Source organism: Sturnira hondurensis, unplaced genomic scaffold (assembly GCF_014824575.4).
Source record: "Sturnira hondurensis isolate 20B ecotype Veracruz unplaced genomic scaffold, ASM1482457v3 Scaffold0015508, whole genome shotgun sequence".
NCBI classification, from domain to species: domain Eukaryota; kingdom Metazoa; phylum Chordata; class Mammalia; order Chiroptera; family Phyllostomidae; genus Sturnira; species Sturnira hondurensis.
Window position 1 is genome coordinate 946138 of NW_028088139.1, and position 15197 is coordinate 961334.

The following is a 15197-nucleotide window of genomic DNA, read 5'->3' on the forward strand; positions in this document are numbered from 1 at the left end:
ATGGTATAATCAATAAAATATATTTAAAACAATTAGGGTCACATTTTTTGTATTTTTTGTTTGTGGGGAAGGTGTTTGTGTATGTCTGTAGAGCCACATGAGGCTAGAGCTTTGGAGACCTAGGGAGCCTGGACAGTAAGTAGGTCGAAACTCAGAGGTTGATACTGGGAACAGACTAGAAGATACCTACATCCAGCTGATCTATTTTTCCTTCTCATTGAATTTATTGGGGTGACCCTGGTTAACAAAATTATACAAGTTTCACATGCACAATTCTAGAGCTCATCTAGCTTCTCCCATCCACATCCAGGTTTTGTTGTGTCTCTTTTTCCAAATGGTTGTAGGGCTTCTCCTAGCCCCTTTGAAGGGAGATCTGAGGCAGTTTGCTTTTGAGAACTAACCCAGGCTTGTGTTGGCAGGTAATGAATATTGGGTTTGGAAAAATGAAGGGCCTTTCCTTCTGTACTGGATGGGGGTCAGGCCCTGACTCAGTTTCTCCCTATGTGAGAAAACACCACACCTCTGGTGCTGGTTCCCTCTGCCCTCCTGCTCATCTTCCTGGAAGTCAGAAAACCTAACTGTCCTGGCCCCAGAGGAGGAGGCTAGGCCAGAGAGGGTAGTGGATAGGGAGCCTGGGAGAGTTAGAGAGCCAGATGTTTGTCCGTGGTGAACAGAAGATGTGGTGGCCAACCTGGGGTCAATTTCTGGCAGTGATGACTACAGAGAGAACCATACTTTCCAGCGCAACAATAGTTGCCCCACACTGCCACTTCCTTTGAATGGACCAATCACCCTTGCCACAGCACTTGGCAGTCAGCTGGTTGGGGTTGCCCAGCATTTTTTGGTACAAGGTAGTCTCTGTCATTCACTAAGGTGTGTGCGTTTTTCATTAGCATGCGAGCTCCACATTGATCATCTTATTGTAAGGTTTCAGCTTCAGGGTTTCAGCATCAGGGTTGCAGTTGGTACTTCACAATGTGACCTTCAGACATCTACCAAAACTCCAACATTGTCTGACCTCCATCCAACCCACTTATACTTCAGTATTGCACTCTCCACCTCTGCCTTTTTACTTTTTTGGCATCCAACCCTCCACGACCATATTCTAGGGACCTCAGTCTAACCCTCCTCAGGTTCTGTTACATCTGCAAAGTTCCTTTTCCATGGCTTTCTTCCTCTTGTCTTACTATGCCCCATTCCGGTATGTCATCACATGCTCTGTGTCTTCTGTGCCTTTCAGGCATCATAAACATCCCAGGAATCCAAATCACATGCTGCCATCATGACATTGAATTATATAATTTTACATCCTTGTTCCTTGGCTCCTGGCCTCACTTATTCCCACTGTCCTCTTCAGCTCTCTAATTGTCCTGTACCATTTTACCTTCTTGCCCATGTCTATTCTATTCAATAGTTCCATCTTCATTTTCAATAGTCTACCTCACTTGGAACATTATATTCTACCAATATCTGACTTCCATTCAAGATGGAGGCATAGGTAAACATGCTTCACCTCCTCATGCAACTACAGAAAGAATTACAACCAGATCTTAAAACTAGTGACACCCAGAACTGTCAGAAATTTAAGCTGTATGGAAGTCTGACAACCAAGGATTTAAAGTAGCCCCATTCATTCAGATGGGTAGGAGTGGCAGAGTCATGAGGATGGGTGGAGAGATGGTGGTGCCACTGGCAGAATGGATGGGAAGTATACCCTGGGAATCGGTGATACCAGCCCTAGTCCATACCACACAGCCCAGGGTTCCACCATTGGAAAGACAGATCACCATTACCTTTGGTTGTAAAAACCTGTGGGGGTTGGTTGGCAGAAGTCACTACCAGATTTTCCCTGCTTGAAGGGCCAGCATGGTCTTAGGACATGCATAAGGCCACCCACTGCAGGATTCACCACTGTGGCAGGAGCTAGAAGGGTGCCAGTTACACATGGGAAGGCGGTGAAGTGACTGAAAACAGGGCAAGTGCTGGCCAGAAGGCAGGTGGCAGCATTGTCCACTCTCAGAGCCTTCCCCACACAGACAAAGTGGTGAAGTGGGTTCCCCACCCTGGCAATTACCTAAGGCTTCATCCCACAGAATTTGCATGTGCCTTTTCTACATAGGCCATGCTACTAAGACATAGTAAAAGCAGCTGTACCTACACAGAAACAAACACAGGGAGGCTACTAATTTGAGGAGAAAAAGAAACATGGCCCAAAGGAAAGAACAGAAGAAAACCCCAGAAAAAGAACTAAGCAAAATTGATATAGCCAACCTATCTGGTGCAGAGTTGGAAACACTGATTATCAGGGTGCTCAGAGAACTCTTTTGAGTACAGAAAAAGAAAATAAAGGTTAGAAATAAAGGTTACACTAAGTGAGATAAAGAATAATCCACAGGGAACCAACAGAGAGGGGAAAGACGCCAGGATTCAACCAACGATTTGGAACATGACAAAGAGATAAACATTCAACCAGAACAGAAGGAAGAAACAAGACTTTAAAGAAATGAGGAGAGGCTCAGGAACTTCTGGGGCACCTCCAAACATTCCAGCCTCCAAATCATAGGGTTTCCAAAAGGAGAAGAGGAAGAGCAAGAAATTGAAAACTTATTTGAAAAAATAATGAAAGGAAACTTCCCCAGTTTGGTTAAGGAAACAGACGTACAAGTCCAGGAAGCGCAGAGAGTCCCAGACAAGTTGGAGACAGTGAAGACCCCACCAAGACAACATCATAAATAAAATGCCAAAGGTTAAAGATAAAGAGAGAAACTTAAAGGCAAGAGAAGGGCAGACAGTGACCTACAAAGGAATTTCCATAAGTACCCACACACTGAAACTCTCCTAAACTCCCAGTTTTCTAGCATCCTTCTTGACATAAGGTGGCAATGCTCAGAGCACATTTTAAGTGCTGTGCATTATATTAGACATTTCTCTTGTGATTGTTGCAGGGTCCAAAGGTCTATAAAGAATAGGGAGATTTCCATCCTTTTTTAGACATTCAGAAGTCTGGAGTTATACAAGTCTTCTGTAATAGATCATATTATTGTGGTATACACATACATAGTGAATGTGATGTTATGTGAGAGAGTAATTGGGAGTTCAGATGAGTGTGTGTATTAGAGGATTTATATATGTGAGTGTAAACTTTCATGTGTGCAGTGTGTGCATTAATATCAGCACGTTTGTGTATATGTATAAGTAATTAAATGCGACTATAATACAGTGAAAGTGCACGCATGTGTGTGTTTCAATCTGTGTGTAAATGACTCTGCGGGTGTGAGTGTCTGTAGGATGGGTTATCCATGATAACAGCTCTAAAAAGTGACTTGACAATGTGGGTATCAACATTGAACTTGGATAAAAAGTCATTTGTGTATAGAAAAACCTAGAGAATGAAATTCAACTTCTGATTTATGTGGTTTTTTGTTGCCCATGAGAAATATATTTCTTAATTTAAAAAGCAGGGAGTTTCTTACTGAAAATTTTGCAAAGAGGTAAGTTTAGAGAAAGATGTTTACCATTTAGTGGCGTTGAATTAAGTAATTGGCATTGGAAGAATCTACCTGTGAAAGTGTGTGATCCTGGTGTCTTGTATGGGAGGGATTATTAGAATGCTCTGTCTTCTGTGGATATTGTTCTGCCTCTGCTTTTGACACTACCGGGGTTCCCTAGGGGGTAATGTATATTTTGTCACAAAAATTTTCTGTAAGTTGATATTGCCTTTGAGTCACTCAGTGTAGCAACATCTAATGTGTATTGTTCATACTGTGTTTCTCTTGTTACTGTCCCTCTTTTTAAATCTTCCTCATTGATTCCTTTGCTTCATACATCGACAATGGTGTAACTCATTTGTAAGATTAGGAAAAGATTCACTTTGGATAGAACTTCTTTTTTTTCCCTGATTTAAAAAAAAATTTTAAATTTAATTCTTGTTCAAGTACAGTTTTCTGTCTTACATTCCCAGCCCTGCCCGCCCCCCCTCCGCCCAGTGCTCCCCACCTCCCTCCGATTTCCGCCCCCATCATAGTTATTGCCCATGTGTCCTTTATACTTGTTCATGTGAGTCCATCCCCTTTTCCCCTATGATTCTCTCCCCTCTCCCATCTGGACCCTATCAGCCTGTTCTGTATTTGAGTGTCATTGGTCATATTTGCTTGCTTGTTTGTTTGTTGTTTAGATTCCCGTTAATGGTGATATCATATGGTATTTGTCTTTCACTGCCTGGCTTATTTCGCTCAGCATAATGCTTTCCAGTTCCTGGATAGAACTTCTTAATGGAGCAGAATGTCCAGTGAGATACCAGATTCACCCCCGCCCCTCAGGGGTCAGACATCAGCACTCCCTGCTGTCTCTCCTCCATGGGAGACCCTGTCTGCTCCAGGGATCATGGAAAGAGAGGGCCTCTCACAAACACTCAATAGTCTCCTAAGAGATGCTGGCTGGGAACTTAGAGTTGTTCTTGGTAATTAACAAGTGGAAAGAAAGTTTTGAGAAATACTCCCAGCTCCCAAGCCTGTCAGTGCCAATGCTGCTACCGGTGAAATGATAATTACAGTTCAGAAGGGAGGTGAGATCACTGAATCACAGCTCATATCTCAGGGTCTGGCTGCCTCCACCAGTTACTGACAGTGCTGACTTGATGATGCGTCCAGAGTCCAGGCAGCAGCAGAAGTTGGTGGCTTTTCTCTTAATTAATCTGAGAGTTAGAGACTGTCAGGGAAGGCATTATATAATAAGAGTTTGGGTAAGTGATCATAGTGGACAAAGGGGATCTTCTGAGAGTTAAGTTGGTTCAGCCCCAAAGCCACAGCCAAGGGTGAGGAATTCTGAGGCTTGAGCTGAGCTGGTAAAGAAATGTGCATCTTAGACCTGCTCCTGTTTCCAGTGGCTCCTGATGTGGTGTATTGTGGTCCTCACTCACAGTTGTAGTGTGTTTTATCCAGCGATCAGGAATTGTACTTTTTAATGTACAATTAAAAAGTGTACAGATTTCAAATCAATTTCTGGTCAGCAGAATTTACAGGCATCACAGAAATAATTTGCACATTTCTAGAGGGGCATTGTAATACCTCCACGATTTTTCATCTATAGGAATAATCTGACTGCAGAAAGTGTGTCTGAGAGCATTTGCTGAAGCACACATGTTTTCTTTAACTCAGGGTGTGTATTGGGCTTAATCATAGTGTCTTTATTGATTATGAAGAGATTATTCCCTCTTAAAGTTGGGAGGCAGCATTTAAGAAAAATATAACTTTATAAAATTTAGTTATCACCTTCAGGTTCAGATGTATCTTGCAATATTTCTACTTTTAAAAGTATAATACCAATCCAGAAAAAGTGTGTTGTTTTAATAATATACAATGTTATATATTACTATTCATTTTGCATGTCTTGTATTGTAATATTTTTCGTTGTGTTTTTTTTGTTTTTGAAAAGATGCAATATTTTATCTTTTATTTTTTTAAATAAATTTTTTGTTTAATTCTTGTTCAAGTACAGCTTTCTGTCTTATATTCCCAACCCTGCCTAGCCCCCGCCCCATGCTCCCCACCTCCCTCCCATTTCCACCCCCCACCCTTAGTTATTGTCCATGTGGCCTTTATACTTGTTCATGTGAGTCCATCCCCTTTTCCCCTATGATTCTCTCCCCTCTCCCCTCTGGACCCTGTCAGCCTGTTCCCTATTTCAGTGTCTTTGGTCCTATTTTGCTTGCTTGTTTGTTTTGTTTAGATCCCTGTTAACGGTGCTAACATATGGTATTTGTCTTTCACCTCCTGGCTTATTTCATTTGTATTGTAATATTTTAACAGAATTATAACATTACTGGTAATTATTTAATTTAACCCACATCTTAATAAATATGTATATGATCTAAAATTACTAATAATTTTACTGTGCCATATGCTGTTTATTAGGGATCAGATTTTGCTTTTGCATACTTTTGATTACTCATGTCATTGCAATTTCTCCTGGAATATAGACAAATGACAGTTTCTGTGGCCTTTCTAATATTTAGCTGGCCTTGTAAGCTTGTAAGAGATAAAGAAGTGATTTCATGTGTGGTCTTGATAGCAATGACTCATATTTTGAAAGTGGTCTTTAATGGTTACACATTCATCCCCTGGAAGCCACTAGATGGCGGAAAAACAAAATTTTAAGTCAGTATTTCAGGGAAAACTGTTGGGGTTCGAAGTAGAAAATATTGGAGTTCAGCTAATGTGGTATGTGTGGCTTATGCCTAACTTTCCCATGCAGGGTTCTCTCTAGGTTGGAAGAAGATATCAGTCACTGAGAACAAACAGCATGTCCATCAGGAATTTGGCAATAGGAATGGTCTTCTTACTACACACTATAACTGGAGTTGTGGGGAATTCCTCTCTTCTTTACCATTATCTCTTCCTTTACTTCACTGGGTACAGGTTGAAGCCCACGGATTTTATTGTCAACAACCTGATTGTGGCCAACTTTTCAGTTCTGTTTTTCAGTGGGTTTCCCAATAGCATGTCATCTTTTGGGTGGTATACTGTTTATAGTGATATTGGATGCAAACTTTTCCACTATTTTCGTGCAGTGGGCAGGGGTGTGTCCATTGGCACCACCTGCCTCTTGAGCCTCTTTCAGGCTATCACCATCAGCCCCACGAACTCCAGGTGGGCAAACCTTAAACATAAAGCCCCAAAATACATTGTCCCTACAATTTTTCTGTATTGGATCCTGCAAATGTTGATAAATGTAGTTTATCCTCTGTTTCTGTCTAGCAAATTGAGCAACAGAAACATCACAAATAAAAAACATCTGGGACACTGTTCCTCTGTTCGTCATGAAGATACCAGAGACTTAGTATATGCAGCCTTGATAGCATCCCCTGATGTTGTATGTTTCCTGCTCATGCTCTGGGCCAGTGGCTCCATGCTCTTCATCCTGTACAGACACAAGCACAGGGTCCAGAGCATTCACAGGACCTGCATCTCTTCCCTATCCTCCCCTGAGTCCAGGGCTATCAAAACTATTCTTCTCCTGGTGAGCACCTTTCTCTTTTGTAATGCCCTTTCCTCCATCTTTCATATTTTTTTAGCTATTTTAAAGAATCCCAACTGGTTCATTGTGAACACCAGTTCATTAATCTCTCTGAGTTTCCCAACTGTCAGTCCCTTTCTGATCCTAGGCCGTAACTCCAATGTCTCCAGATTCAGCTTCACCTGGGAAAGGAATGCAAAGTTCTGTCATTTTAGGAGAAATATGTAGATTGTATGTACATGCACAGTGTTCATTTGGTAATTCACTCATCCTCCTCAGCATCCTAAATACTATTAAGAGTGCCTTACAAGGGACTGGTACATAGAACACGGTTAGTATCGTCAAAGTCAACAATGTTATATTTGGAAATGCAATGACATATAACTGCTTTGTAAATACTTCTTTGATAGAAGTTTCCTCATGTTTGCCATGAAGGAATTCAGAATGGATGCAATATAAACATCAGGCCCTGAAACATCTGGATATTCTGGAGAAGTCTTCAAGTATGTAAATTCAATTTATCCCAGTACATGTTCAGAAATGTGCAAGTCATGGAATTGTAAGAAAAATTTGAATAATAAGGATGGAGATCAGCATGTGGTAAGTCACTACTGAGCTGAAGACAGCAGTGCTGGAGGGAATTCAGTCTGTGAGGAAAGACTGTGGCATCCTGTTCCGACTTCGTACATGACACTGCTGGAGAGGCAGTGGTCCATTTATTTGAAATACAATGTTATGAAGGGTGATAACCATGTTCAACAAAGTTGAGGCAGAAATGGACAGATTTAAGTGGAGTGGGCAATGGCAGCATCAAATTATATTTTATTTATTTTTTAAAAAGATTTTATTTATTTATTTTTAGAGTGAGGGGAAGGGAAGGAACAAGAGAGGGAGAGAAACATCAATGTGTGGTTGCCTCTCACATGCCTCCTACTGGGGACCTGGCCCACAACCCAGGCATGTGCCCTGACTGGGAATTGAACCAGTCACCCTTTGGTTCACAGGCCCACGCTCAATTCATTGAGCTATACCAGCCAGGATAAAATTATATGGTAGCTGGTTTTTTGACCACATCAGGTGAGTGTGACCATTTTAAAAGATGTGAATTGCACGATAGCCAAGAGTTGGAAGCAACCTAGATGCCCATCGGTCAATGACTGGATCCAAAAACTATGGTACATTTACACAATGGAATTCTATGCTGCAGAAAGGAAGAAGGAACTACTACCCTTTGCAACATCATGGATGGAACTGGAAAGCATTATGGTGAGCGAAATAAGCCAGGCAGTGAAAGACAAATACCATATGATCTCACCGTTAACAGGGATCTGAACAAAACAAACAAGCAAGCAAAATATGACCAATGACACTCAAATACAGAACAGGCTGACGGTCCAGAGGGGAGAGGGGAGAGAATCATAGGGGAAAAGGAGATGGACTCACATGAACAAGTATAAAGGACACATGGGCAATAACTAAGGGTGAGGGGCGGAAATGGGAGGGTGGCGGGGAGCATGGGGCGGGGGATGGGCAGGGTTGGGAATATAAGACAGAAAGCTGTACTTGTAACAAGAATTAAATTAAAAAATTATTTAAAAAATAAAATAAAATAAAAGATGTGAATTGAATGGAATTGCAACCCACAGAAGGTAGGCATTTCTTTTGTGAAAAGGATTTGGGAATATTGGCAGAAGGAGGTCTGTAGGTGCATACTCTTGTCTCTCTGATGACACTAGTTCATCACAGGGACTTCCACTATCTGCAGCACTATAGCCAGGTTCATTTGAAAGGAAAGTCGGGAATCCATTCTGTGTATGTGGAGTCTGTGACTCCTTCATTTTTGAGGAGCAAAGTGAATATTTTCTCAATTTCTTAAGAGATTTTATATACCATTCTCTGTATTTACATTGTGAAGCTGTTGCACACTTATAGATTCAGCAGTTTGAGAAACAAAAGAATGATTTTGACCTTATGCTTATGTATGTTGAGCCTCGTACCACGAATGAAACCCATATTTTTAGTACATATGAAACCTTTCAATTATGCCCAAAATAAGTAAGAATAGAGAATGGGGAAAGCCATAGAAACCCCTATATACAATTATTTGTGAGAGCATAGACAAACATACATGTTTGTGTGTGATCTGTGCATACATATATTATACACATATACTGCCAGTTGTGTTTATTATTCTCTAATCAATATATTGAAAAGTTGTATATTACAAAAATTTAAAATGGTACTAATATAATCATGACAGATTTAAAGTGTGTTATCAGATGTGTGTATTGGAGTTCTTTTCTCTATTAAAATTCAATAAAAATGTGGTTTTGAATTTTACTGTCTGGTTGCATCTCTTGAAAAAACATAAATATTGTAAACATTTGTTTGTATTTGAAACAGGGATTAGTCTACCTAAGTTTAATATAAAAATTAATGCATTTGGGTGTCAATAGAGTTTATTCACTTTAAATTTATTTACATTTACTTTATATGTTAATTTTTTCTACTAATTTTTGCAATATAATTCTGTTATTATATACTATAATTGTCTATGATTATATATTTTTAATAAGCAAAGTTGATCTTTTAAAAAAGTATTTCTTTATTTCTAGAGAGGGGAAGGGAGGGGGACAGAGAGAGAAATATCAGTGTGTGGTTGCCTCTCACGTGGCCCCCACAGGGGACCTGACTTTCAACCAGGCCTGTGCCCTAACTGGGAATCGAACTGCCATCTCTTTGGTTCTCTTTGGTTCCATGCTCAATCCACTGAGCTATGCCAGCCAGGGCTAACTGTACATTTTAATGGACTTATGACCTTTGATGTTTGGTTAGTGATTATTTGTTAGTTTCTGCCGAATAATTTCAGCATATGCTTAAAAGCTAATCATACTGTCATTTTATTTACTACTGTTAAACTCCAACTTTACAGTATAAGGACGTTATAACACACTCCTGTACTCTACCTGGATCAGGAAGCAGAATGTTGTCAGATCATCAGAAGACTCCTGTGCTCCTCCTGTGTCACGCTTCCTCAGGTTAAGCACAGTTCTGACATCTCACAGCATAGGTTACTAGGGCCTGTTTTGCACTTTATATGGGAAATTATATCATACTAACTATGTTTCTTCTTTCTCATTCCTTGTTTTTGGTGAATTTATTGTTTTGTGTTGGAATTGGTCTTTCAATAGCCTCGCTGTATAGGATTCTATTGTGTGAATATAAAACATTTAATTTAATCATTTTCTGTTCTTTGGCATATGAGTGGTTTTCAGACTGGGAATGTTAGGAAACTTCCTGTGTATAAACATAGACAATTTTTGATGACATACACATTTCCTTTGACAATGCATGTGGGAGAGGAATTGTTGGGTTTTAAGTCTTGGAAATAGTGTCAGAGAGGTTTGGAAAACTTTTGAAGCAGCTGCCACTCCCAGCAGAAGTAGGATTTCTGAGTTTATCAACATTATTGCCAACTCTTTTAGTCTAGTTTTCTTTTTCATTTTTATGTCAGACTTATGATTGATGTATGTTGGAGACACGTAACAGTTTACTTACATTTCTTCATTAGTATAAAATCTGAGGATATTTTCACATATATTAGACATAAGACAACCACATTTTAAAATCTTTCTTTAATTTTTCAATTGAGTTGTCTTTTTCCATTGATTTGTAATAATTTTATATATCTGCTGGACATGATTTCTTTTTTTTTTTAGATTTTATTTATTTATCCTTAGAGGGGAAGGGAAGGAGAGAAGGAGAGAAGTATCAATGTATGGTTGCCTCTGGTGAGTCCCCTGCTGGGAAGTGGCCTGCAAGTCAGGCATGTGCCCTGACTGGGAATCGAACCGGGATCGCCTGGTTCGCAGGCCCATGCTCAATCCACTGAGCTACACCAGCCAGGGCTGCTGGACATGATTTCATTCTTGGTTGTGTCTCTTCCTCACAGGACCTGTGTGTGTGTGTGTGTGTGTGTTGATGAGCAGCATCTCTTCTTTTTAATATGACTTAATCTATTTTCTTAGATAATGTTATTCTGTTTAAGAAATATTTTTCTATTATAACACTAGAGGTATATACTGTATCATTTCTGTTTCAAAACATCATACAGCTTTAAGATTCAGATCAGCAATCCACTCGGGACTGATGTGGTATATGTGTGGATGGCAAATTGTATTTTTAAGTACATTTTGTTGATTATGCTGTTACAGTTATCCCAATTTTCCTCTTGTGCCCCCCTCTACCCCTTTCCTCCAGCAACCGCCCCCTCACTTCGTTCCTACCCATGGGTCTCTTGTATAAGCTCTTTGTTTTCTTCCTTTCCTATACTATTCTTAACACCCCCCTGTGTACTTTGTTTCTCCTAATTATACTTCTTAACCCTGCACCATTTCCCCCATTCTCCCCCCTTCCCTCTCCCAGCTGATAACCCTCCAAATGATCCCCATTTCTGTGATTGTGTTCCTGTTTTAGTTGTTTGCTTAGTTTGTTTTAGTTTTTGTTTTTTATTTTATTTTTTAATTTTTATTTATTTATCTTTAGAGGAAAGGAGAGGAGAGAAATATCAACGTGTGGTTGCCTCTCATGAGTCCCATGCTGGGAACCAGCCCGCAACCCAGGCATGTGCCCTGACTGGGAATCGAACCTCGATCATGTGGTTCGCAGGGCCGTGCTCAATCCACTAAGCTTCACGAGCCAGGGTGAAGCTAGTTTTTGTTTTTTATTATTTATTTTATTTTATTTTTATTTTTTAAATATAGTTTATTGATTATACCATTACAGTTGTTCTATTACCCCCTTCATTCCCCTCTACCCGCACACTCCCTGCCCCACCCTTCTCCCCCCTTAGTTTATAACCACGTGTCTCAACTTCTTTAGATTCTATATTTCCCCCGCTATTCTCGCCCTCCCCCTATCTATTTTCTACCTACCATCTATGCTATTTTCTGTGCCTTCTCCCCCCTTCTCCTCCTCCCACCCCCCCTTTTCTAACCCTCCATGTGTTCTTCATTTCTATGGTTCCACTCCTGATCTAGCTGTCCTCTTGGTTTGCTTTTGTTTTAGGTGTGGTTGTTAATAACTGTGTGTTTGCTGTCCTTTCACTGTTCATATTTTTCATCTTCTTTTTCTTATATAAGTCCCTTTAGCATTTCATATAATAAGGGCTTGGTGATGATGAACTCCTTGAACTTGACCTTATCTGAGAAGCACTTTATCTGTCCTTCCATTCTAAATGAAAGTTTTGCTGGATAAAGCAATCTTGGCTGTAGGTCTTTGGATTTCATGACTTGGAATACTTCTTTCCAGCCCCTTCTTGCCTGTAAGGTCTCTTTTGAGAAATCCGCTGACAGTCTGATGGGTACTCCTTTGTAGGTGACTGTCCCCTTATCCCTTGCTGCTTCTAGGATTCTCTCCTTCATTTTAGTCTTGGCTAATGTAATTATGATGTGCCTTGGTGTGTTCCTTCTTGGGTCCAACTTCTTTGGCACTCTCTGAGCTTCCTGGATTTCCTGGAAGTCTATTTCCTTTGCCAGACTGGGGAAGTTCTCCTTTATTATTTGTTCAAATAAGTTTTCCACTCGTGACTGTTCCTCTTCCCCTCCTGGTACGCCTATAATTCGGATGTTGGAACGTTTAAAGATGTCCTGGTGGTTCCTAAGCCTCTCCTCATTTTTTTGAATTCTTGTTTCTTTACTATTTTCTGGTTGGATGTTTCGTTCTTCCTTCTGGTCCATTCCCTTGATTTGAGTCCCATTTTCCTTCCCATCACTATTGGTTTCCTGGACATCTCCCTTCATTTCAATTAGTTTAGCCTTCATATGTTCCTCTAATTTGTGACTAAGTTCCTCTAATTTGTGACTGTACTCTACCAATTCTGTGAGCCTCCTGATAAATAGTATTTTAAATTGGGCTTCTGAGAGGCTGGCAATCTGTTGGTCGCTTAGAGTTATTGGCTCTGGGACTTTGAGTTCTTGCACCAACTTTTGGGCTGTTCGTGCCTGTTAACTAGCAGGAACGGGGCCCTAGGTTTTCACCAGAGCAGGGCAACTAAGTCGCTGGGTTGTGAGGTTGTATGTGGGGGCGGGGTCAAAGAGGGACAATGGCTTCCCTCCGGTGCCCACCGCCGTGACCCCCAGGAGCACTGCAGCTACCACCGTCACCAGGGCCTCGTGCCTTGCTCCACTGCATGGGAGTGTGCCACCGCTGTCAGCCCTCCACCACTGGGTTCACCCCCTGGGGCCTGCGTGGTCCGTCTCACTGCGCGCGAATGTGCGACCTTGGTCAGTCTGCCCCACACCCCGACTAGATCCGGGCTGCCTGCGCTCCTAGGTCTGTCCTTCCCGACCCTGCTCTGCTGCTGGCTCTGCCTCTCTTACCGTCCCCATTGAACGGTTCTTAGCTGTTGGACTTCCGTATAATTCGGTTTTCTGGTCTCTGGGTGTGTCTTAGTTCTTCAAAACTTTTGTTGTATCCAAACTTGGTTGTGGGAGAAGGCACAGTGTTTCCACCTATGCCTCCATCTTGGCGGAAGTCTAGTTTTTGTTTTTTAGATTCAGTTGTTTATACTTGTGAGTTTGTTGTCATTCATGTAATAGTTTTGATCTTTTTCTTACACAAGTCCCTTTAAAAGTTCATGTAATAATGGCTTGGTGATGATGAACTCTTTACCTTGTTTAAGAAGCACTTTATCTGCCCTCCCATTCTAAATGATAGCTTTGCTGGATAATCTAGGTTGTAAGTCCTTGTTTTCATCAGTTTGAATACTTTTTTCCAGCCCTTTCTGGCCTGCAGTTTCTTTTAAGTAATCAGCTGATAAATATAAAGAGTTTCTCTCTTTATATTTAGCCTTTGGCATTTCAATTATGATATGTCTTGGTGTTGTCCTCTTTGGGTCCTTATTTGGGACTCTGCTTCCTGGACTTGCATACCCATTTCTTTCACCAAATTGGGGTGTTTTTTTTTGTTATTTTTTCTAATAAGATTTCAATTTCTTGCTCTTCCTCCTCTCTTTCTGAAACCCTTATGATTCAGTTGTTGGTATGCTTAAATTTGTCCCAGAGGTTCTTTAAGCCTCCCCTTGTTCTGTCTTGTTGTCTTTTTAAAAAAAATTGAATTCTTGTTTCTTCTTTTCTGGTTAAATGTTTATTTCTTCCTTTTGTTCCAAATGCTTGATTTGAACCTTGGTTTCCTTCCCTTCACTGTTGGTTCCCTGTATCTGTATATATATTTTATTCCACTTTGTGTAACCTTAATTTCTTCCTTTATTTTCTTGCCATACTCAAGAAGTTCTCTAAGCATCCTTTATCACCAATATTTCCAATTCTGGATCGGATAGGCTGGCTGTCTTTATTTCATTTCATTCTTTCTCTTGGATTTTGTTTTGTTCTTTCATATCAGTCATAGTTTTTTTGCCTCCTCAATTGGGCAGTCTCCCTGTTTCTGTGTATTAGGTAGAGCCACTTTCCTACCTGTCTTAGCAGCATGGCCTGTGTAGCAAAGGCACCTGTAAATTGTATGAGGTGGGTCCTTAGGTAATAACCAGGGTAGGGCAACCTGCTTCTCCTTTCTGTGGCTCTGCTTCGGCTGGGGGTGGAGAGGGGACCCTGCCACTGCCTGTCGTTCAGAGGTCTGGCCATCCCTTGCCCTGTTGTCCGTCATTTCACCCACTTCCCAAATGCAATTAGCACCCCTCCAGCTGCTTCCCTGGGGTTGCATCTGTTCTGAGTCCATGTATGCCCTTTAAGCAGTGAAAATCCAGCAGTTTCTTCTATTGCCTCAACCCCCACTGGTTTTTACAGCCAGAGGTAATAGGGGGTTATGTTACCAGTGCTGGAACCCTGGGCTATGCAGTCTGGCCTGGGGCTGGGATCACTTGCTCCCAGGGTATCCCTTCTGACTTTTATCCACCACACATGAATGTGGGACTATCTGCTCTGCTGCTGCTGTGCCACACCATCTCTCCTCCCAGTCTGGTTGAATGTGGCTTCTTTAAATCCTTGGTTGTCAGGCTTCCATACAGCTCAATTTTCTGATGGTTCTGGGTGTTACTTGTTTTTTGAGATCTGGTTTTTATTCTTTCTATGGTTGTGCAAAGAGGTGAAGAGTGGCTTCCTACCCTCCATCTTGACTGTAAGTGTATGACTTTCTTACAAGCTATGAAATTGTCATTCATTCAGACA

At 41.0% G+C, this 15197-nt stretch overlaps 1 protein-coding gene across 1 annotated transcript; it reads left to right on the top strand.

Annotated features, from left to right (window-relative positions):
• The first annotated feature begins 4608 nt into the window (after positions 1-4608).
• LOC118999848 (vomeronasal type-1 receptor 4-like) lies at positions 4609-7585 on the top strand. The gene is made up of 2 exons (XM_037064604.1): positions 4609-4741; positions 6253-7585. The coding sequence occupies exon 2, from the start codon at positions 6301-6303 to the stop codon at positions 7240-7242; it is 942 nt and encodes a 313-aa protein (XP_036920499.1). The 5' UTR covers positions 4609-4741; positions 6253-6300; the 3' UTR covers positions 7243-7585.
• The last annotated feature ends 7612 nt before the right edge of the window (positions 7586-15197 follow it).